General features: G+C 42.5%; 1 protein-coding gene across 1 annotated transcript in view; it reads right to left on the bottom strand.

Moving 5' to 3' along the window:
- Positions 1 to 2,585: 2,585 nt before the first annotated feature.
- The window catches only part of sacm1la (SAC1 like phosphatidylinositide phosphatase a), a 28,182-nt gene continuing 7,352 nt past the window's right edge, over positions 2,586 to 23,415 (bottom strand). The window contains exons 4-20 of the mRNA XM_079175770.1: positions 23,288 to 23,415; positions 13,935 to 14,084; positions 12,163 to 12,222; positions 12,041 to 12,074; positions 11,806 to 11,907; positions 11,611 to 11,696; positions 11,379 to 11,465; positions 11,230 to 11,298; positions 11,061 to 11,140; positions 8,909 to 9,007; positions 8,691 to 8,829; positions 8,472 to 8,541; positions 8,310 to 8,382; positions 8,119 to 8,212; positions 7,558 to 7,650; positions 7,413 to 7,470; positions 2,586 to 6,501 (exon numbers count right to left, since the gene is read on the bottom strand). Coding sequence (XP_079031896.1) covers positions 6,365 to 6,501; positions 7,413 to 7,470; positions 7,558 to 7,650; positions 8,119 to 8,212; positions 8,310 to 8,382; positions 8,472 to 8,541; positions 8,691 to 8,829; positions 8,909 to 9,007; positions 11,061 to 11,140; positions 11,230 to 11,298; positions 11,379 to 11,465; positions 11,611 to 11,696; positions 11,806 to 11,907; positions 12,041 to 12,074; positions 12,163 to 12,222; positions 13,935 to 14,084; positions 23,288 to 23,415 — 1,559 coding nt within the window. The 3' untranslated portion in view covers positions 2,586 to 6,364. The remainder of the gene's footprint in view (positions 6,502 to 7,412; positions 7,471 to 7,557; positions 7,651 to 8,118; positions 8,213 to 8,309; positions 8,383 to 8,471; positions 8,542 to 8,690; positions 8,830 to 8,908; positions 9,008 to 11,060; positions 11,141 to 11,229; positions 11,299 to 11,378; positions 11,466 to 11,610; positions 11,697 to 11,805; positions 11,908 to 12,040; positions 12,075 to 12,162; positions 12,223 to 13,934; positions 14,085 to 23,287) is intronic.

The raw sequence follows: 23,415 nt of genomic DNA, 5'->3' as shown, positions 1-23,415 counted from the left end.
ACAAATGATATGCTCTACTGATGCTGGTACTTGACAGTGCTCACATAGCCCTGTTTGGGTGTTTATTTATTAGATGCATTGTTTTGTTCAGCCTTGTGTGCCCAATCCTCAGTCTGGTTAATATGTTTTCTTCTGTGGTGCTTCTTCTAGATGGCCTCCCTTTGCCAACTTCACTCTGAACAGCATACAGATGTCTTCCTGTTTCTCCTACATCCCAACTATGCTGCCATTCCTTAATAATGTTTCTTTTGATAATTGATTTAACTTCTGCTTTGCTGAGTAAAATATCTGCAATATATATATATATATATATATATATATATATATATATATATATATATATATAGTCTCTTAATTGTCATTTCCTCGCTCCTCGCTCGAACCGGAAGTTGTTCTGCGCCGCCATATTGACGGCCGTCTCAAAGCTCTTATTTAGCTCGGAGGAGCGAGGATCGAGGAGAGAGGAGGGTTCTACGAGGAGCCATGAGCGAGGAACCACGAGAACAGTCTTCCAGGAAGTGTTTTAACGGCCGACACGCCCCCTCATTGTTCATCAGTCATGTGATTGGACGCTGCAGCTGATGGGACTGACTGACTGAGTTTAACGCCAGAGTGAAGACAGATCAGATTAAACTCTAGTTTATATTTGATTCGTTTTCTGATTCACCGTCTGGTTTGAATAGATGTTCATTGTAGTCTGAACAACAAAAGAACCACAAACAACTTTCTTCATTTATTCGAAAGATTTGTCTTTTCATGATCTGATATTTCCCTCAATAACTTTTATTATGGAACCAATTAAAGTCAGAGAGCTTTTTACATCATTTATCATCATTTCATTCAGTCACGTGAGGCGGATCATTCCTGAGTGTCAGGTTTGATGAGTTTAACATTTAAGAGAAACAATAATCATATTCTGGGTTATTTAATGTCGATGTCACAATCTTCATTTCAAAACGTACAGACGCAAATAATACATAAATAATACGAACGCATTCCGCCGGTAGAAATCGATCCTGATCTTATAAACAGAACACAGACACAGTTTGTTATCAGGCTACAGAGAGACAACACCTCTAGTCATGATCACTGTGTGTCTTTATTAGTTATTAGTGTTATTAGTTACTATTATTAGTACAGTGTTCATGTGAATAGACACAAACTTCTCTAAAGTCTCTCCATCTGTTAAAGCCGACTGACAGCTGATCCAGCTGTGATCAGCTGATCCTCCGTCATCAGAAACAGACGTCGCTTCACGTGACGCAACTGAGGAAAGTCTCATGTCTCTTAAAATATATTTCCTCGTTTCCTCTCTCCTCGCATTGGTTTCCTTGTGTCTCTCCATGCATCCCTGGTGGGAGGGACTAAGACGCAAGGAAAGGAGCCAAGTGAGGGAAACGGGGATGCAATTAAGAGACTTCGCATGTACACTTTAAATGTTGCCGCTGCAAGGAATTGTGGGTCGGAATTATCTACTTTCCTTTCGTAAAGGAAGGTTCAGTGTTTCCTATGCTGAAGGAGCTACTAAAGGATGCATTGATGCACCTTTCCTTAGCATTTAGAGAATTCGAACAGCTCTTATCATGGAGGACACTTAGATACTTCCATTGATACAAAATAGTCCTTTTTGTGTAGGAAGATTCCTAACTGAGTGACCCGGAAGTGTCTAAGTGGCCTATCCAAGTAGTTCTGTGGTTCCCAACCTGGTTCCCAACCTGGTTCCCAACCATTGTGTTCTTTTTGCTCAGCAGTGGCTTTGGCCTCGGAACTCTCCCATGGATGCCATTTCTGCCCAGTCTCTTTCTTATTGTTGAATCATGAACACTGACCTTAACTGAGGCAAGTGAGGCCTGCAGTTCTTTAGATGTGGTTCTGGGGTCTTTCCATGTCAATTACTTTGTTTCTCATCTGTTCTTGAATTTCTTTAGGTCGCGGCATGATGTATTGCTTTTTGAGATCTTTTAGCCTACTTCACTTTGTCACACAGGTTCTATTTAAGTGATTTCTTGATTCAACAGGTCTGACAGTAATCAGGCCTGGGTGTGGCTAGTGAAATTGAACTCAGCTTTCCAAAAAAATCACAGTTCATTCATGATCTATCAAGGAGGGGCAATTACTTGTTCACATGTAGGTTTGGATAGCTTTTTCTTTTTTTTTTTAAACTGCATTTTGTATTTACTCGGGTTATCTTTGTCTAATATTAAAATTTGTTTGATGATCTGAAACATTTAAGTGTGACAAATATGCAAAAAGGGGGGGCAAATACTTTTTCACAGCAAGGTGTACGTAATAAGATGAGCTACACACACACACACACACACACACACACACACACACACACACACACACACACACACACACACACACACACACACACAGTATATTTATATAGATATAGATAGTAGCTCTCATCTTATTACGTACACCTTGCTACAACTAATGCAGTCTAATAAAACAGCCTCTGTGTGTTCTCTGCAGTTTATTGAGAACTACATAAAGAACCAGATGAAGTGTGGTTCTGGAAGAGCACTGAAGAATGTGAGAAACACAAGCCCATTAAACTTAATAACTCATCCTGGCTTCCAATACCTCAGATAGGAATATGGTTTATAGCGTAGTACAACTTGTACTTGCAAAAAGATGTTGAAAGTATTTCATTTTAAACACTTGGATATTTATTTTATTTCCTTAAATGAAGAATGAACTCCCCACACATTTCTAAAGCCCCCAATCCCCAGGAAAAAGAAAAGGGCCCAGGGTCCACAGTATAGTGAGCTAGTCATGTACACCTCAGTGCAGCAGGTTTTTAGAACCTGTGGAACCTGCAGCAGCACACGATGGACAGATCTGTTCTAATGATGATAGGGTAACATGTCCAAGTATTCTTCAAATAAGGTGCTGCTGAATGACCGTCAGCACTTCCACTGACAAATGATACTGTATTACATCTAACTCTCATTGTAAAATGTAAAAGGCATTACAAGAACATGTCCATGAGACAGATTCTTGATTTTACAGGAACATCTCATTGAAGAGATGTCCCTGTAAAAAGTAGTTTAACATAAAAACTTTGCCCGAGGTCCACTTACTACTGTAGCTCACTAGCAGCTCCACAACAACGTACAAAGACCATAGAAAGTCTAGCTAACCTCAAGTCACAAGTTGTCTTTTATCACACCAGCTCATATCCACAAGCTAGGTTGAGTAAATAAGAGATCCATATATTTTGTGCATGTTTTATCTTATTTGCACACTTTATTGTCTTGTTGGACAACCTATGAATGTGCATAAGTTATGTTGTTCCCACACAGCTCTTTCTTACACACACTTATCTTGTTTACACATCATCCTGTTAACTAAAGATATTTTCTTGTTCACAAGTTTATTTCTTGTGTGCAAGATTTAAAGACTATTTTTGGGGACTTTAGGACTCCATAAGTAAGTGGACTTTGACCTATACTGACCACAAAGTTACATAGTTCAGATCATGCTAGCATGATCATACCTAAATAAACATTTGACGAAATTCAAATCAATCACTCACCTAATGTATTGTAGCCCACCACTAGTTGTTCTGATCGGATACATGAGATCATGTTTACACTGCAGGAATGATCTTGAACACATCATGGACAACTAACAGCACACATCCTACATAATACACAGAATAAGAATGTAGGGCAGGAATGGAAGGCTGCATTTGGACTTCTCCTCTGGACCAGAGCAACACAAACCCCAATCCTCTGAGGAAACTGAACCACGGTATACGGTAAACTGTAAACTGTGGAGCCTCTGTGGTTACTAATGCATTTTTAGGTCTGAGATCCAATTGAATCACTGTTAATGATCATCTGGAGATAAAGTGTTTGGACTTCCCCACATAATTATCTGGTATTCTCAAGATACAGTATAACACTAGTTTTTAAGACTGCTAGAATAAGAAATTGCAATATAAAGATATCAAATGGAGGTCAGAATGGTAACATTGTGCGTAGGCCCTCTTCCTTTCAAACATGAGTGGAATGATGAAGCCCACATGGACACACCATGAACACCAGACGCCTGTTCACTCGACATAATGGTGACACTGAAGTGCTGATGACCCCAGAACTACGTGTGATATCTCCAGGTAACATTACAATCAAAGCCACAATGTGAAGAATTTAAAAATGCTTGAATTCAGACAGACACTGACAACATTGCATGCTGCCATGGATCAACCCAGGGACACAGAGATGGACATAGACCGTGACGGTAAAAAGTGCTACAGGCTAATTGTTCTGACAAACAAATGAATCTGGCTCCAGACCTCGATGAGACGCTCACATCTCCCATTTGTTAAGAGACTCAAAAAGATCTGCCGTTTTATCCCTACAACAGAGCTTTGTGGGCACAATTAAGAATAGGGATGTTATCGCCCTACATATGTAGCTAGCTACCTAGAATAAGAAAGGTCCATCTAACCATAAAGCACGGAATCTCTGTCCGTCCTTCACATATCTCAAAAACTGCTCATCGATCTACTTCACACTTGGCAGGTGTTTTGCTGGGGACCCAAGGGAGTGCTAAGTCAAATTTGGTAGACACACAAAAGTTCAATATTAACAAACTTGAATAAACAGGCAAACAGCGCTCTGTGCAGCAGAGGGGGCGGGGCTTCATGGCTCTGTGGCTAGACACACTGACGTTATAACCAAAGTCTTCTTCACTTTGCTGGAGTCTGCGCGCTGAGCGGTTCTTGACAACACTACAAACAGCACTACCAGGAAACTAGCAACCTGCCTGTTGTGGTCACATGCTCTGAACGGCCCACGCCAAAAGGTTTGCTACACTGGTGAAAATTAATAGCTGAAAATAATCACAAATATTTGCAACAAGCAGTGTTGGAATGCATAGAGATGTTGCTATGGGTCCACTTACCTAAATGGCAACTTTAAGAGGTTCTAGTTTTCTATGAGCAACCTTTATCATGACCATCAAAAAAAAGGGCAGACGCTATGAGGCCACTAACAACCTGTGTCCATCTCATCCACACCAGTCAACATTGTTCAGGCTATTTTTCTACTAGCTCACTAGAGATGTAGGAAGACAACGTACCGATTCATAATCCTGCCTATAAATCAATTGATTCTACCACTGGGTTTGAACAGAAATACCTAATTAAACCCAAGAACAGCCCTGTTTGAACCTCTGTACTATCTGAAGATGCAGGCTGCGATGCAGAGATCTGGAACCATGTTAGACACAGAGTACGAACACTCACTATGGAGAAATCAGTAACACGTGTATGCAGGCAGCACATTGCATAACTCTCCGAAGTGCCAAATCTTCATAGATACTCGCAAAGTTGGCTTCATAGGAAGACATATTGTTCACTCAGTTACAGATCAGCCAAATATTCATATTTCATATGCTAGTTTGTAAGGCTAATTACATTCAAAACTCCACATGTACATACAACACAGGGTGCTCTATTCATCAGTTAGACACATGTTTAGGTGCCACGTCTCCTGAGAGTGGCTGTTATGTTATATGAATGTTATTTGACATAAACAAATCATCTGTTTGGGATGAATATCATGACGTTAAGTATCTTTAAAGTTGCCCTAATGGATCAAATGACTGTGTGTAATGTGAAAGGGGTCATTTGTGGTGATGAACACAGAATTATCAGCATCTCTGAAGCATTACAGAGCTCAAAGCTGAAACACTTCATACAGTGTTTCTGCTTGGTTCTGCCCACAAGTTCAAAAAGATGTCCAAACTGCACGTAACACCTCCTTAATTCCTCTGTTGGTTTCATTGGACCCGTTAGGGCGGGACATCTTACAAGCACTATCATTTCTATTGGTCCATAGAGTTTTGTGACATCATGACATTTTCAGCATAGCCCCACCAAACTTCACCCTGACTGGAGGTCTTACTCAGCCAGAGTAATGAAAACACAGGTGTGGGTGTGTGGGACCTTTCACTAAAAGGCGTGTACTGAAGCACAACAGTATGATAACATTATGACATTTTAAGAATGGTAAAGGAATAAGAAAATGAGCAGTAGTGTTATACATTGTTTTTTTTAAAGGAAACTAAAGAAAATTGAAACCGTAAAGTAAAGTGCCATCACATAGTCTGTGTATAACTGACAACATAACACCAACAAAACCAACAAACCAGAAAAACCAACCTCAAGATACAGTGTGTAAATATAAGGTAACCATGTGACAGAGTGTGTGCAGAACAACTGAAGAAGGTAAAAGTTGTTGTAGACAAACAGGTGTGTAGGGTAGTATGGAGGCAGCAGATCAGTCTGGAGTCCAGACCTGGGGAAAAGACTACAGACACTCTGTAGTCACTCACACACACACACTCAGTCCAGCTTCTCCTTGTGAACCAGTTTGGGGGCGTCCACAAAGTCTTGGCCATTGAAAAGGATGATAGTGGCTGTGATGGCACTAGCAGCCCCCCAGAACAGCACGTAGGCCAGGGTCTCTGTCCATGTGTCACCTACAAGACAAATTGCAGTCATTTTTTCTGGTCGTCAAAACCACAAGAAGCGGTCTCCTGAAGCTCTTCAGCTAAAGGCAGAGGTGCTTCAGCCACGGCCGTACATCTCACACACATCTGACCAGATTCACTTCTATTTTAATGAATACAGTCTACACAGGCAGAGTGACAGCTGCATTTCATTAATCCCATACACATGCAGCTCTGACGTCTATTTCTTTGGTTATACACGGACTATAGCGGCTGTGTGTTGGGCTGACTGACTGTACTGTGCTGCTACTGTGCTTCTGCGTCGACACAGACGGAGGAGTGAAGCTGCTGCTGTGTAGACTCAGTGGAACAGTCATTGGTCACATTGCTAACGTTAGATAACTTAAAATGTGACTATATAGAATGTGCCCGTGAAGATTGTGACACCAATGTTAAGTGACTTGACTTCCTAATGTTAGCTTTGAACAGATGTCGTATATAGCATAGCATATCTAAGTATAACAGAAAAGGGGAACATTGACTGAGGTTCTTCAGAGTTCCACGCTTGCTCAAATGTTATTGGAGCACATAGCGAAAGGGGGCGGGACTTAGGAAGGGTCCATTGACAGGTTTTCTTCTGTAATAGTCCTTGTGTTATTCACTTGTGTTATTACTAGACAAAAGTCACTATTCTCACTGGTTAAGTTCATTCTACCGGGAGAAGAAAGTAAAGTAACAAAGTCAACAGGGAAGAAATAAATAGACATTGATAACATTTCTATGACCTGATACCAACGCCACTAACAATGTTAAGACCTATTCATTCACAAATTAGAATTTCCTGTAGCTTTAAATAAGTTAATAGAATAAGATTTCAGCCCTGATGGACTGAACCAACAGAGATGATAAAAGTGTACTCTGACAAGCAGAGAAGAACTTACCGGCCATGAGAAGACAGACGATGCACATAGAAAATGCCACAAGCATAATGATGGGCAGCTGCAAAAAGAGCAGAATTCAAAAGGTTAGACTAACAGTCACATGAACTGCTGCTAATGATGAGAGGGACAATACAGATATACTGACCGTGAGGAACTTCCAGTCCTTCTGCACACGAAGAGGAGTGGGTCCATCAGACTCATCGACAGCAAAGTTACCGAGAAACAGGTCAATGGAATCCTGAAAGCAACAAAACCACATCCTGACTGGACTCATCACACCATAAATGATATTTATTTTTTTATTGGGGCTCATTTCATCAACAGCTTCATTGAAATGTTAACATGACAGGTTAAAGTGGTAAAGCTTGCTATGTATAGATTGGAACTTATAGTGTGACATGAACAGGAAATAGAAGCACTAAAGTAGTATGTGGATTCTCGTCTATCTTTCAACGAGTCAATGCAACTTGAACATTTAACCACAATCTTGTTAAAGAGATTCTGCTATAGTGAAGGTGTGCATTAACTACTTATTAAATTCAATGTGCTGTTATGGTGTGTGTATTAATAGATGATATCTCTTTGTCTTCACTGCCAAATTCAAGGCAGCTTTGTGTTAGTTTAGTCTACTGAATATTGGTAATTAAGTTTCCCACTTATTTCAATGATTATGTATCTACATCACATCCTGTCATAGACATCATACCTGTCTGAAACCATCAGAAAAGTTGTTTTTGTAGTAGCGGATCATTGAGTTCCAGCCGTCCATCAGCAGCCCCCACCTGGTCCTCTTCCCCGTCCTGATGGAGACATCAGGTTATTAAACTACTGCAGGGGGGCTCCAGAAAACAACACGTTAGTCAACTGATGTGTGGTATAGGATGTAACAGACTGTACCTTGTGAAGTCTGTTTTTAAGGCTCCAGTTCCTGCATACTGAACAGCACATGCATTGGCATTGTCAGCCCATGCTGGTTAGAGCACACACAGAGAACAGTGAGGGCTCACTTCTACTCATCACACAACACATGCTTACAGTTGAGCATACAGAGGACATTACCGTTCTTGTAGATCTTTTCAAACTCGGCCTGCTCTTCAATCCGCTGACCTACATTCAGAACCCCAATCCTCTGTGCACACACAGGCACATTACATATAAGAAGACTCAGGATGTTAAATTCAATAACCCGCATCTTTCCAAAATAACATGACATGAGTGAATACATGGGATTTACTCCTCGATTCTAAAAAGGCTGAGCGGTAGTGAGGTTAAAAATACCTGAAGCTGAGACTGAAGGGAGCGTCGGGCCAGCAGGCTCTGGATGACGTTGGTCCTGTCCAGGCAGTCCATGCAGTTACTGCGGAAGAGTCCTCTCTGTTGGGCCACCGTCTTCCCCTCTGGGTTCACCATGAAGTAACTACACACAGAGAAAAGTCTGAATATTCCTACACAGTACACAACAGATATTAGTCCCGAACAGATGCTGGTGAAGTTACCTGTATTGATCTTGTGTCTCAGCGACATCATCCACTAAGATCTGGAGACGGTCCCACCTCATGTGGCTGCACTCTTTGTGGAAGTCGAAGGCGATGTAACTGAGGAAAGAGGACACAATGTCATAGTGTCAAAGTGCTATAGTTAGATTAGGAGGAGATGTCTTCTGTATTCATTGTTACAGAAGTGGCAGAACTACATGTCGTCTTTACAGTTTCTAAGGAGAGCTAGATGGAAAATTAAGGTGTCTACCAAACTAAACAAATGTAACTGTGTTACAGCCGGCTTTCTCCAGGAAGATGATTTCTCACACCTGGTTTCTGTGATCGGGCTGGGGGATTAGAGAAACCTGGTTCCCCTAGCAGCAGCAGCAACAACAGGTGTGCCCGGATGTTCCTATTCCATCTAAATCTCAAGTTGGCACACCCAGCATAATCATAAAACATGTAAGAGCAGCACAGCTTTCCATAAACAACCGCTGCTGGCTGAGCAGCCGACTTCTCATTTAAGCTCAGCCGGCTACTTCATGACATTTATTTAATAATCTAATAAAATAGTTTAGATCAAAGGGGAACACCTAAAAAAATTCAGACATGTTAATTCTATGGCTGAGGAAAGTTCTATCAATATGTTTGCACATGAGCTAATCTCTCTCAAAGCCAGAAAGCAGAGAAGTCAGTCTCAAACTGGTGATGTCATCTTGTAAAAAGTGTGCAGCTGCTCCACAGATGATGAATGGGACACTTATTTGGTGGTGTTTTCTTTTTTAATACCCAAATAAGCTTTGTTCTATTGCAGTGTCAGTTGTGAAACAGAAGAAGGAACCATAAACATTCCTCTGGTACTCAGTGTCATCTAGATTAGACCCCATAGAGAGTCTATGGGTATTGTCAAGAGGAAGATGAGAGACACCAGACCCAACAATGCAGACGAGCTGAAGGCCGCTATCAAAGCAACCTTGGCTTCCATAACACCTCAGCAGTGCCACAGGCTGATCGCCTCCATGCCACGCCACATTGATGCAATAATTCATGCAAAAGGAGCCCCGCCCAAGTATTGAGTGCATACTGTGTACTGTACATACTTTTCAGTAGGCCAACATTTCCTTTTTTTTTAAAAATTGGTCTTATGTAATATTCTAATGTTCTGAGATACAGAATTTTGGGTTTTCATTAGCTGTAAACCATAATCATCAAAATTAAAAGAAATAAACACTTGAAATATATCACCCTGTGTGTAATGAATCTATATAATATATTACTTTCACTTTTTGAATTGATGATATTCTAATTCATTGAGATGCACCTGTATGTGGTTTAACTCTTTCTGTGGGGTCTACGTGGGAGCGAGGTGGATTTCTCCAGGAGAACACAGATCTCATTAACATTTATATTGGAAACAGAGATACACAATAGAGTTGGGTTGAGTGCCGGTTTGCCGGTCCAGTCCGGTGTATGAGCTTAAACAGGTTGGTTTTTATACAACCTGACAGCCCCCACCCTTTTCATTATGACACAACCTACATCAACAACCTGCGCTGATGCCGTTACACTGCTAAATCAAACTAGTATTCCTTTTGATTATAAGCAATATAACAACATGATTAACACAGTATTATGTTTGCTCATAAACAGAGTAACAGAGCCACTACTGTCTGACATGTGCAATTTACTGCCAACATGAAGGAGATGACATTGAGAGGTGGGCTGGGAGAAATGTTTTACTAGAAAGTACATTTTCTGACTGAATGGATGAGACATGGCAGAGCATCAAATCATCCTCCTCTATTATGTTCTATGTTACACTGACTAGGAGATGCTCATCATGAGTGATGAAGCTCAATTACTGAGTCAAGTCTGACACCTAGTGGTAACAATCGGTACAACAGACCAGACCTCTGTTGGAACAGGCTTGACTGGCTTAATATCAAACTGGTTTGAAAATACTGACATGAATGTATGAAAAGAGGAAAGCTGCTCTTCCAGAAGAACGTCACAGGTATGAAAGAAATCTGATTACTGACCTGCTGCATGTATACACAGATTTACAGTAGCCAGGTCTTCTCCGGTTACACCAGTAACCTAGTTTCTCTGAGTAACCTGAATGATGTCATAAGGGACCATGTACTCAGTGAAGTCATGGAGGGACACTTACTTGAGCATTCCATTGTTCATGCCAGACACCATCTTGGCAAAGGCCTGCTCTAGTGGCTTCTCTGAGCCCTTCTGGTTCACCTGGAAAAACACACAAATTGGACTCAGAAGAACTTGCTGATATTTCCTTTCAAAGAAAGAATGGAAAGAGCTTGACTAAGGGTCCTCACCAGGTTCAGAATAGTTTGCTTCCCATAGATGAGGAGTTGAGAGTCAAAATGCCTCTGGAAACCATCCATCTATACAACGTTTTCACATGGTTAGCATTTTCACACCTCACCATTAAAAAGCACACAAACAGGAAAACGCCTGCTCTTACGTGATTGGTGGTTTTGTTGATGACAGGTTTAGGTTTGTATTTGAGGTTGGGCCTCTGACTCCAGTAAAAGGGGATGGAGCCTCGTGTCTGTGGATGAAAAACAAAGGGAAATCTGCATTTCTCAAACTTGAATGCTTTAACTTTTGGACAAAATGTTGCACAGAAAAACGTAGAAAAAGCCAGGTACCAATGAGCCACATAGTCTTTAAACAGGGCCGGCTGTCATACTTGCCTGTATAAATGAAGCCTTTGCTCCCTCATACAGAACTATCTGCTCAGTCTCCACAAAGTTGGCAGCATGGCCTTCAGAGTCGATGCCTGGAGGCAGCAGGACAGAGTGTCAGCAGAGAGGCGGACAACATTAGCTTCTGTTGTATCTTCATACTGCAGTTCAACAAAGAGGCGTGTCATGCAACAGGGGGTTTACCTCTAACGTAGTATCTGACGCCGGCCCGGAAGCAGCTCCTCCTGGATATGAGGATCCACTCAAAGATCTTTCCGTTTATACGACATGGCTTCATGACGATGACTGCACCAGGAGGGTCAAGGAAACGTTTTGCTCAGGAATTTATCTCATCTTATCTACCATGTGTTGTAGATCAGATGAGATGCCTCATGCTCCATTAGAAAACATCAGATAATAGATTTAGTAAAAAGGATACATCCATGGACCACAGGAAGTGCAAACTTATGAAGCTATGGAGAAACAGTGACAGTTATTGTAATGAAATAAGTAGAAAAACATGGAGTGAAAAACAAATGGGTCAGCAGTCACATGTGTTACCTCTGGCTGTGCAGCCAGCTCTCTCAAGAGGTTCCCATTCCACACAAACCTCTGATCTGCCTGAAAACCACAAGAAACACCATGTCATTTATCAACACATTATTCATCCTCTTTATCATAATGATCATGATCAGCCTTAGCTTACCAAGAACTAAATAGAATCAAAAACGATGGATAAACAATGTACGTACTAGGGGTAGGGAAATAGATTCTTAGATGCAGGATCTTATATAGATTGTATTACTAATGGACAATGGAAGCATATTTATATGTTTATTTCAATTATGGATGATTACAAACACGCTATGTTTTAAAAGTAGCAAGTAGTCCCACAGTGAGAAAAATAAATAATGTATAGAAATCAAACATTTTTGTTTTCTAATCGTAATAGCCCTCTGAATCAGAATCAAATGGCGGTGTGCCTGATAAAGACTATTATACGTCAATCACTTGAGCAGTAATTTAGGCAATCCTTTCGGCATTGTCACATATTTGTGTAAACAATGTACATAGAAAACTCCACTCCATTATGATCTTGTAAAAAACATTTATAAACTACAAAGAACTATATTTTTGTTATTGTAAACAAATTAAAAGAAAAGACCAAAAACAACACTGTCAGTCTCTCACTTCTCTCTGACTTCCTGTCTGTAGCTCCCAGCCACAAGCCCATTGGTTCCTACTGAACTCACAATGACACAGAGCTTCCAGTTTATTAGGTACACCTAGCTAAAACTTTTGCAGTCAAAGGTACCATCACACATGTGTGAATGCAGGCCAGTGACCACTGGCTGTGGAGGTGGTGCCCCCTTGCTCACATAGAATGGGAGGTGAATGTATATTTTGTGCATGTGTGCCCGTGCCTCAACACAACAATCCTGCAGTAAACCTTACCTTCATCAAGGGGAGAGTGCTTTGGTTGAAACTATTTTAGTAAGATGATTCAACTGTGTGGTCATTTTGGAGAATGCAGTTTGTGTTGCTGTTGCACTGTACTGCATCACATAGGAGGTGTTTGTTATTTAGCTTACCCTCATCGATATAAATGGGGTGGACAAAATAATAGAAACACCTGTCAGTATACAAATATGTAAATACAGTTGAATAAACACCTCTCTAATAGTTTCACTGTGGAATTTGACTGAATGAGTTTTATCCAGGTGTAAACTGACAACCGAGTATATACAGTACATAGTTAAAGGTAAAGGCTCAGTAATTCCCTGAAACAGCTGGTCTCTTTAGATTTCAGCAGACTTTACTCAAACAGGAGGAAATTGTGCATTTATTGGGGACAATTTTTAGAGGCGGATTGATCCACATTTGGTGCTCTAGTGAGTATTTGTATTGTGGATTGAGTCGGAATAAACTACAGTGTTTGCGTTCATGGTAATGAAGGAACAACAGCGAGGCTAATTGATGGGATTTGAACAGAGTTCTATGGCTGATGCATATGAGATTTGCTCACAATAAGAAAACAACAGAATATCACCTATTCCCTGGCTCCTGATTTATCCCTCACAATCTTTTGAGATTTGTTTATCGCTGGTCGCTCTGTAGAGTCACATTTTATATGTGGGTCCCTGTATTGTTGATATGTCGTATACACACATACACGCCACAAACTCAGATGTGATACAGACTGAGCACATCCAGAAAATCAATTCTGTTCTATTTGGGCATTTCAGACCACTTGAGTGAAACAGTCTGTATGGCTTTTTTACCAGAAAGAAAATAGTGTGAAACTCTGTGAGGCAACTGATTGGATGTCTCACCCTCTCCAGCAGACTCATCTCTTGGAAGTCGGGGCTGGTGTTGGCCAGCCGCTGCAGAGTGTGTGTCAGGTCGTAGTCAGTGCAGAAGTAGAAGCCGTCTGTCATCAGCACATTGTTTATCATTGACAGGAAAGTCTTATTCTCCTGAGACTAGAGGCGGAAAGACAACAGACTTTTAGTACTCAGGAAACTCATGACGATGCACTTTGCAGAGAACTGCATACTCATGTTATACTGGTGCTGTGTGTTCGGGATGCACCGATCCGACCTTCTCTCTCCCGATTCCTTCACTCTAGTATGTGCCAATACTGAGTGCCAATCTGATAGCAGCTCTCTCTTCTACCCACATTGAGATGTGAATACCTCCCTGCATGGACCATCTGTGCAGGTTACTAGTTTACTAACTAGTAAAACATTCGAGTTGAGAGTGAGACTGTTAAAGTAGTCGGGCTGGGCAGTGTATCGACTTTGTAAGGTATAACGATATATTTTCAAACGAGGTGTAGGACGAGACAAAACCGTTTGTATCCATAGTTTGATGTTGCGTTTCACAACCTGTATCTTCTGTACAAACCTCCCCCACTCTCCCTCTGTGACTGCATGTAAACCTCCCACCTCTCCCTTTGTCTGCATGCAAACCTCCCCACTCTCCCTCTGTGACTGCATGTAAACCTCCCCACTCTCCCTCTGTGACTGCATATAATCCTCTCCCACTCTCCCTCTGTGACTGCATGCAAACCTCCCCCACTCTCCCTCTGTGACTGCATATAATCCTCTCCCACTCTCCCTCTGTGACTGCATATAATCCTCTCCCACTCTCCCTCTGTGACTGCATGCAAACCTCCCCCACTCTCCCTCTGTGACTGCATATAAACCTCTCCCACTCTCCCTCTGTGACTGCATGTAAACCTCCCCCACTCTCCCTCTGTGACTGCATATAAACCTCTCCCACTCTCCCTCTGTGACTGCATGCAAACCTCCCCCACTCTCCCTCTGTGACTGCATATAAACCTCTCCCACTCTCCCTCTGTGACTGCATATAAACCTCCCCCACTCTCCCTCTGTGACTGCATATAAACCTCTCCCACTCTCCCTCTGTGACTGCATATAATCCTCTCCCACTCTCCCTCTGTGACTGCATACAAACCTCCCCCACTCTCCCTCTGTGACTGCATACAAACCTCCCCCACTCTCCCTCTGTGACTGCATGCAAACCTCCCCACTCTCCCTCTGTGACTGCATGTAAACCTCCCCACTCTCCCTCTGTGACTGCATACAAACCTCCCCCACTCTCCCTCTGTGACTGCATATAAACCTCTCCCACTCTCCCTCTGTGACTGCATGTAAACCTCTCCCACTCTCCCTCTGTGACTGCATATAAACCTCCCCCACTCTCCCTCTGTGACTGCATATAAACCTCTCCCACTCTCCCTCTGTGACTGCATGCAAACCTCCCCCACTCTCCCTCTGTGACTGCATATAAACCTCTCCCACTCTCCCTCTGTGACTGCATATAAACCTCCCCCACTCTCCCTCTGTGACTGCATATAAACCTCTCCCACTCTCCCTCTGTGACTGCATATAATCCTCTCCCACTCTCCCTCTGTGACTGGATGTAAACCTCCCCACTCTCCCTCTGTGACTGCATATAATCCTCTCCCACTCTCCCTCTGTGACTGCATACAAACCTCCCCCACTCTCCCTCTGTGACTGCATACAAACCTCCCCCACTCTCCCTCTGTGACTGCATGCAAACCTCCCCACTCTCCCTCTGTGACTGCATGTAAACCTCCCCACTCTCCCTCTGTGACTGCATACAAACCTCCCCCACTCTCCCTCTGTGACTGCATATAAACCTCTCCCACTCTCCCTCTGTGACTGCATGTAAACCTCTCCCACTCTCCCTCTGTGACTGCATATAAACCTCCCCCACTCTCCCTCTGTGACTGCATGTAAACCTCCCCCACTCTCCCTCTGTGACTGCATGTAAACCTCCCCCACTCTCCCTCTGTGACTGCATATAAACCTCCCCCACTCTCCCTCTGTGACTGCATATAAACCTCTCCCACTCTCCCTCTGTGACTGCATGTAAACCTCCCCCACTCTCCCTCTGTGACTGCATATAAACCTCCCCCACTCTCCCTCTGTGACTGCATATAAACCTCCCCCACTCTCCCTCTGTGACTGCATGTAAACCTCCCCCACTCTCCCTCTGTGACTGCATATAAACCTCTCCCACTCTCCCTCTGTGACTGCATGTAAACCTCCCCCACTCTCCCTCTGTGACTGCATATAAACCTCCCCCACTCTCCCTCTGTGACTGCATATAAACCTCCCCCACTCTCCCTCTGTGACTGCATGTAAACCTCCCCCACTCTCCCTCTGTGACTGCATGTAAACCTCCCCCACTCTCCCTCTGTGACTGCATATAAACCTCTCCCACTCTCCCTCTGTGACTGCATATAAACCTCTCCCACTCTCCCTCTGTGACTGCATGTAAACCTCTCCCACTCTCCCTCTGTGACTGCATATAAACCTCCCCCACTCTCCCTCTGTGACTGCATGTAAACCTCCCCCACTCTCCCTCTGTGACTGCATATAAACCTCCCCCACTCTCCCTCTGTGACTGCATGTAAACCTCTCCCACTCTCCCTCTGTGACTGCATATAAACCTCTCCCACTCTCCCTCTGTGACTGCATGTAAACCTCCCCCACTCTCCCTCTGTGACTGCATATAAACCTCCCCCACTCTCCCTCTGTGACTGCATGTAAACCTCTCCCACTCTCCCTCTGTGACTGCATATAAACCTCTCCCACTCTCCCTCTGTGACTGCATGTAAACCTCCCCCACTCTCCCTCTGTGACTGCATATAAACCTCTCCCACTCTCCCTCTGTGACTGCATGTAAACCTCCCCCACTCTCCCTCTGTGACTGCATATAAACCTCCCCCACTCTCCCTCTGTGACTGCATGTAAACCTCCCCCACTCTCCCTCTGTGACTGCATGTAAACCTCCCCCACTCTCCCTCTGTGACTGCATGTAAACCTCTCCCACTCTCCCTCTGTGACTGCATATAAACCTCCCCCACTCTCCCTCTGTGACTGCATGTAAACCTCCCCACTCTCCCTCTGTGACTGCATGTAAACCTCTCCCACTCTCCCTCTGTGACTGCATGTAAACCTCCCCCACTCTCCCTCTGTGACTGCATATAAACCTCTCCCACTCTCCCTCTGTGACTGCATGTAAACCTCTCCCACTCTCCCTCTGTGACTGCATGTAAACCTCTCCCACTCTCCCTCTGTGACTGCATGTAAACCTCTCCCACTCTCCCTCTGTGACTGCATGTAAACCTCCCCCACTCTCCCTCTGTGACTGCATATAAACCTCTCCCACTCTCCCTCTGTGACTGCATGTAAACCTCCCCACTCTCCCTCTGTGACTGCATGTAAACCTCTCCCACTCTCCCTCTGTGACTGCATATAAACCTCCCCCACTCTCCCTCTGTGACTGCATGTAAACCTCCCCCACTCTCCCTCTGTGACTGCATATAAACCTCTCCCACTCTCCCTCTGTGACTGCATGTAAACCTCCCCCACTCTCCCTCTGTGACTGCATGTAAACCTCCCCACTCTCCCTCTGTGACTGCATGTAAACCTCCCCCACTCTCCCTCTGTGACTGCATGTAAACCTCCCCCACTCTCCCTCTGTGACTGCATATAAACCTCCCCCACTCTCCCTCTGTGACTGCATATAAACCTCTCCCACTCTCCCTCTGTGACTGCATGTAAACCTCCCCACTCTCCCTCTGTGACTGCATATAAACCTCCCCACTCTCCCTCTGTGACTGCATGTAAACCTCCCCACTCTCCCTCTGTGACTGCATATAAACCTCTCCCTCTGTGACTGCATATAAATCTCTCCCACTCTCCCTCTGTGACTGCATGTAAACCTCCCCACTCTCCCTCTGTGACTGCATATAAACCTCTCCCACTCTCCCTCTGTGACTGCATATAAACCTCCCCACTCTCCCTCTGTGACTGCATGTAAACCTCCCCACTCTCCCTCTGTGACTGCATATAAACCTCCCCACTCTCCCTCTGTGACTGCATGTAAACCTCCCCACTCTCCCTCTGTGACTGCATATAAACCTCCCCACTCTCCCTCTGTGACTGCATGTAAACCTCCCCACTCTCCCTCTGTGACTGCATGTAAACCTCCCCACTCTCCCTCTGTGACTGCATATAAACCTCTCCCACTCTCCCTCTGTGACTGCATGTAAACCTCCCCACTCTCCCTCTGTGACTGCATGTAAACCTCCCCACTCTCCCTCTGTGACTGCATATAAACCTCCCCACTCTCCCTCTGTGACTGCATGTAAACCTCCCCACTCTCCCTCTGTGACTGCATGTAAACCTCCCCACTCTCCCTCTGTGACTGCATATAAACCTCTCCCACTCTCCCTCTGTGACTGCATATAAACCTCCCCACTCTCCCTCTGTGACTGCATGTAAACCTCCCCACTCTCCCTCTGTGACTGCATATAAACCTCCCCACTCTCCCTCTGTGACTGCATGTAAACCTCCCCACTCTCCCTCTGTGACTGCATATAAACCTCCCCCACTCTCCCTCTGTGACTGCATATAAACCTCCCCACTCTCCCTCTGTGACTGCATGTAAACCTCCCCCACTCTCCCTCTGTGACTGCATATAAACCTCCCCCACTCTCCCTCTGTGACTGCATATAAACCTCCCCACTCTCCCTCTGTGACTGCATGTAAACCTCCCCCACTCTCCCTCTGTGACTGCATATAAACCTCCCCCACTCTCCCTCTGTGACTGCATGTAAACCTCCCCCACTCTCCCTCTGTGACTGCATGTAAACCTCTCCCACTGCGTGACTGACTGAGATATGACGTTACACTGTCGGCCATTGCTTTTTCAAAATAGGTGTTCTGCTAGAAACGTCAGCCATCAATCAGCTGATCCACTTCCACCATAAAATGTATATTTCCCTGTATATGTGATTCAAACATGGTCAAATCTTTGTGAGGTGATGTGCAGCATGTTTTAAGAGCAGCGTGTGGTGGAGAGACAGAGACAGTCATATTGTCAGCTGGTAGTAAACGTACAGTGTAGGTGTCAGTTAGTATACCAATAAACACTGCAGCACCTCAAGACCAACATATGATGGGATCCAACATACAGTGGGTACGGAAAGTATTCAGACCCCTTTACATTTTTCACTCTGTTTCATTGCAGCCATTTGCTAAAATCAATAAAGTTCATTTTATTTCTCATTAATGTACACTCAGCACCCCATCTTGACAGAAAAAAACAGAAATGTAGAAGTTTTTGCAAATTTATTAAAAAAGAAAAACTGAAATATCACATGGTCATAAGTATTGCCTGTTGGCATTTTGCAGATCATTCTATACTACTAATATACTAACAGTTATTCAGAAAGAAGGTAAAGATCTTACAGAATGGAGTTCATAGAGGCCAAATTCATTTTTCAATGGGGATCAACAAATATGAACTAGTAATCTATCTGATCTTTAATAAAGATAATTCCCACGGACCAACGTGTATTATCTTTCAATAGCCTTTTTGAAATAAAACCAAACACATTAATTGTTGTGAATCACTTAAAGAAATAAAATATATCTCTTGAAGTGCAGAGAAAGCTTTTGAATGGCTACAATTGAATGAAAACACAGATACACTTTGTTTTTCATTCAGTTTTCATTAAATGGCTGAGAGCAATGTACTCTGTATAATAATTAGAAATTATTAATGATACAAATTATGGACAATTGCAGAAACAAATAAAAGAGGATTTCGATCAGATTCAATTGATCAGTTCCAATGACTGTGTTGCCTCTTGTTTTTCTTTCAATCTTTATTTAAATGGAAAAAACACAATCCAGTGTCACAATCCTATATGATGCTGGATAGTCTCAGGAATAATAAAGCATTAGATTTGAATTGCTATATTTTGTGAGTCAAATCTGAATCTACACCGTAACCAGTAAAACATTTTCTCATCAGGTAAATGTAGAACTACAATGTTTTACATCGCAATACCACACAGCAACACTAATGGATTATATATTTTATTACTTTGAAGCAATGCTGATATTGAAAACCCAATATTACACCTCATAATTATGTTGCCATTCCATATTTCATTCCTTTTATTTCCTTTCCTTTATGGATCTCTGAAAGCAGGACTTCAATATAGGACATATGGGACACGAGCGTAGTCTTATAGGATATTGTTGGGCCGTTAATTACAGTAATTTACAATTCTCATGAACGCACACTCATTTATCCACAGGTGTCATTCATCATGTTTACGCTGGTCTACACAGTTATCTGATGATAGCAGTGTTTGCCGAATCTGACATGGCTCACTTGTACGAGCCCATCATAAGGGGAAAAAATGGAGAAAGTTAAGATAGTACAAACATTGTTTTTCCAATGTAAAACATTTACCTAACATCTGTTCAAGGTGGAGATTTCTATTTATAATGCTGGATAGTTAAAATAATAATTACTGATAGTTTCATCATTACAGGACTGTCTCAGAAAATTAGAATATTGTGATAAAGTTCTTTATTTTGTGTAATGCAATTAAAAAAACAAAAATGTCATGCATTCTGGATTCATTACAAATCAACTGAAATATTGCAAGCCTTTTATTCTTTTAATATTGCTGATTATGGCTTACAGCTTAAGAAAACTCAAATATCCTATCTCTAAATATTAGAATATCATGAAAAAGTATACTAGTAGGGTATTCAACTAATCACTTGAATCGTCTAATTAACTCGAAACACCTGCAAGGGTTTCCTGAGCCTTGAAAAACACTCAGCTTGGTTCAGTAAACTAAATCACACGTATGGGGATTATCACAATATTCTAATTTTCTGAGACAGTCCTGTATATATTTTGTGAGCCAAATCTGAATCTGCAAAGTAACCAGTCTCTCTGTCAGGTAAATGCAGTACCACAATGTTTTCGTCTGAAGTAGAAGTACACAGTAAGTAGTATATAGTTGGGTTGCATATTTATAAGTGCTTTGGGGGCCTTTAAGTTATATGAAAAATAATTCGACATTTTTCTATAGGATGGCAACGGCGGAGCATGCAGATATGGCAGCTGGTAGCTCATAGACCCATAGACTTAATTTATGACAAAAATACACATCAAGAGCGGAAAAGAAAGTACCACAATTGGATTAGGTGCAGCTGATATGAAACGATCACCATCTACAAAATCTTCTGATCACTCAGCCAGACCGGACGAAACAAACGCCATAGAAAGCATTGTGAAAGACCCTGAATGACAGGGAAGAGAGCCGAAAATAAGAGCTAAACAGAAAGGACAAAAAGCTGCCTTTCAATGGTGACAAGGAAGCATACAGCATCACCAGAACAAGACTGAAAGCTGGCATCAAGGAGGCAAAGAGGAGTCAAGAGAGACTGGTGAGAGACCTCAACACCAACAACACTAAAGATATGTGGCAGGTGATCCAGAATGTCACAGGCTACAAAAACAGGAGCATCCCCATCATGTGTGAGGCCACGCTGCCCGATTTATACTCGCTTTGATCTCCTCAACAAAGAGTCAGCTGTCATGTCTGCCCCGCCTCCAGAGGACCGGCCACTGTCAGTGTCCTCAGAGGACCGGCCAAAAAAGGTCTGCAGTATCCAGTCTAAATGACACTCACCCCCATTCTGATGAAGTGCTTTGAGAAACGGGTTCCTCCACCTCAAAAACAATGTCAAAACCCTCAATGTACCATTCAAATGTTGTTGCGTTAGCTAGGATAACTGCCACGGACTTTGACTCAGTAGGCTATATCAGCTCATACTTTAGCCCCTTTACTTGTAACTATTAATTAGAGTCTTTAACGAGGCTCACGGCACTGTGTTAAACATTTCATGTCATGGTCCATTTTAAGATAAGATAATATAAGATAAGATAATCCTTTATTAGTCCCGCAGTGGGGACCTTAACAATGCAGCATTGCATTTGAAGAGAAAATACTAGCAAAGTGAAAAAGAAGTATGGTTAGCCAGTATTTAGTCTGTGTTTTGGGCTCCCATTCATTGTTTTGACTCAAGCTTCCCATTCAATATTGTTAAACTCTCTCAACATCACACATTTAAAACCATTGTTAGTAGTCATGAGTGGAACACAAACCTTGAACATTTGCAACAAGCTAGCAAGTACTTGAACTTCATCAATTGAAGCATACATGCTAACCAATTTAACATTATTCAACCGTTTAAAACAAGTTGGGAAGAAAGCAACATTATGTAATGTCATCCAACCTGCATGTGCTACCATATGACCTGACTTGGGCGTGTGTTCACTGCGTTTCCTCAACATAACCAAGGTACTCTTCTGCATAAATGTTTATTTGAAGGTTAATATGAGCCTAAACGTAGCTCTTCCCTTTCAGATGGCCATGTCGTCCATTTTTGGGAGCTCCTCTGATAGATAGCACAGCAGTTCATTCTCTGCTAAAGGAAAACAGGAGAATGCTGAAATCATTTTCCAGGATAACAAAAGATTTTCCAGGACATTTGACTTTTTCTGTGTTTTCAAGGACACAGGGGAACCCTAAAAAGGCTTCATTTGATTATCTGCTTCATAAATGAGTTGAGAGTTTTTGAGATTTTCTGTATTATACTTTTGTCTGTACTCTCTTTACTATTTTAAAGTGTTACAGGGCTCAGCAACATGTCTTGTTATGTATTTTAGTGCACCAAACATGATTTAACAACTTCTGAATCAAAATGTGATGAAAGTTGTGAGGTTGTTTTCTTTTCTCAATCAAATCTGATCAAACCACACCCACCCAGTCCAGATGAAGCAGATCAGACTGTTAAACTCTTAGTAAATAACATTGTTGCTTATTTAGTCAGAAATATTTCATGCTGCTGAGAAATATTTAAGATTTGAAACCAAGCTTTCAGAGGTTTTTCAAGTAAAATACATACTAACGTTTTGTGAAACCCATCTCACCCAGAGTCAGAAGAGTTTCATTTGATTGTGCAGAGATTGGTCCTGGAAGCAGAGGAAACTGCGATCCAGCCAGCTGGGACTAAGACAGCTTTGGAATCATTCAAATATATGTTGCGTTTTCTCTTCTGACAGAGCTAGTACATTAGAAGTTGTTTTTGAAATAAGAATACTTCAGGTTGTACTTAAGCAGTGCCTGCATGGACATGGGTAAACACAAGCACCAATATTTATAAAGGGTGAATCTGCAGCTCAATGTATAGTGTAGACCGTTAGAAGCATTGTCTTTTGCAGATTTTGAGAGAATAGTCTTGCTGACCTGGATTTCTGAGAGATGCAGCACAGTCTTCTTGTAAGAGATCACGTCAAAGTCCACAGCCTTCCACACAGCGTGGCCCAGGAGGCTGCCCACATTCCTCTTCCTGGTGATGACTATCAGGTACATCC

This window comes from Pholis gunnellus, assembly GCF_910591455.1.
Source record: "Pholis gunnellus genome assembly, chromosome: 16".
Classification (NCBI taxonomy): domain Eukaryota; kingdom Metazoa; phylum Chordata; class Actinopteri; order Perciformes; family Pholidae; genus Pholis; species Pholis gunnellus.
The sequence above is the reverse complement of the archived record's forward strand: the minus strand, read 5'-3'. Positions and strand labels throughout refer to the sequence as shown.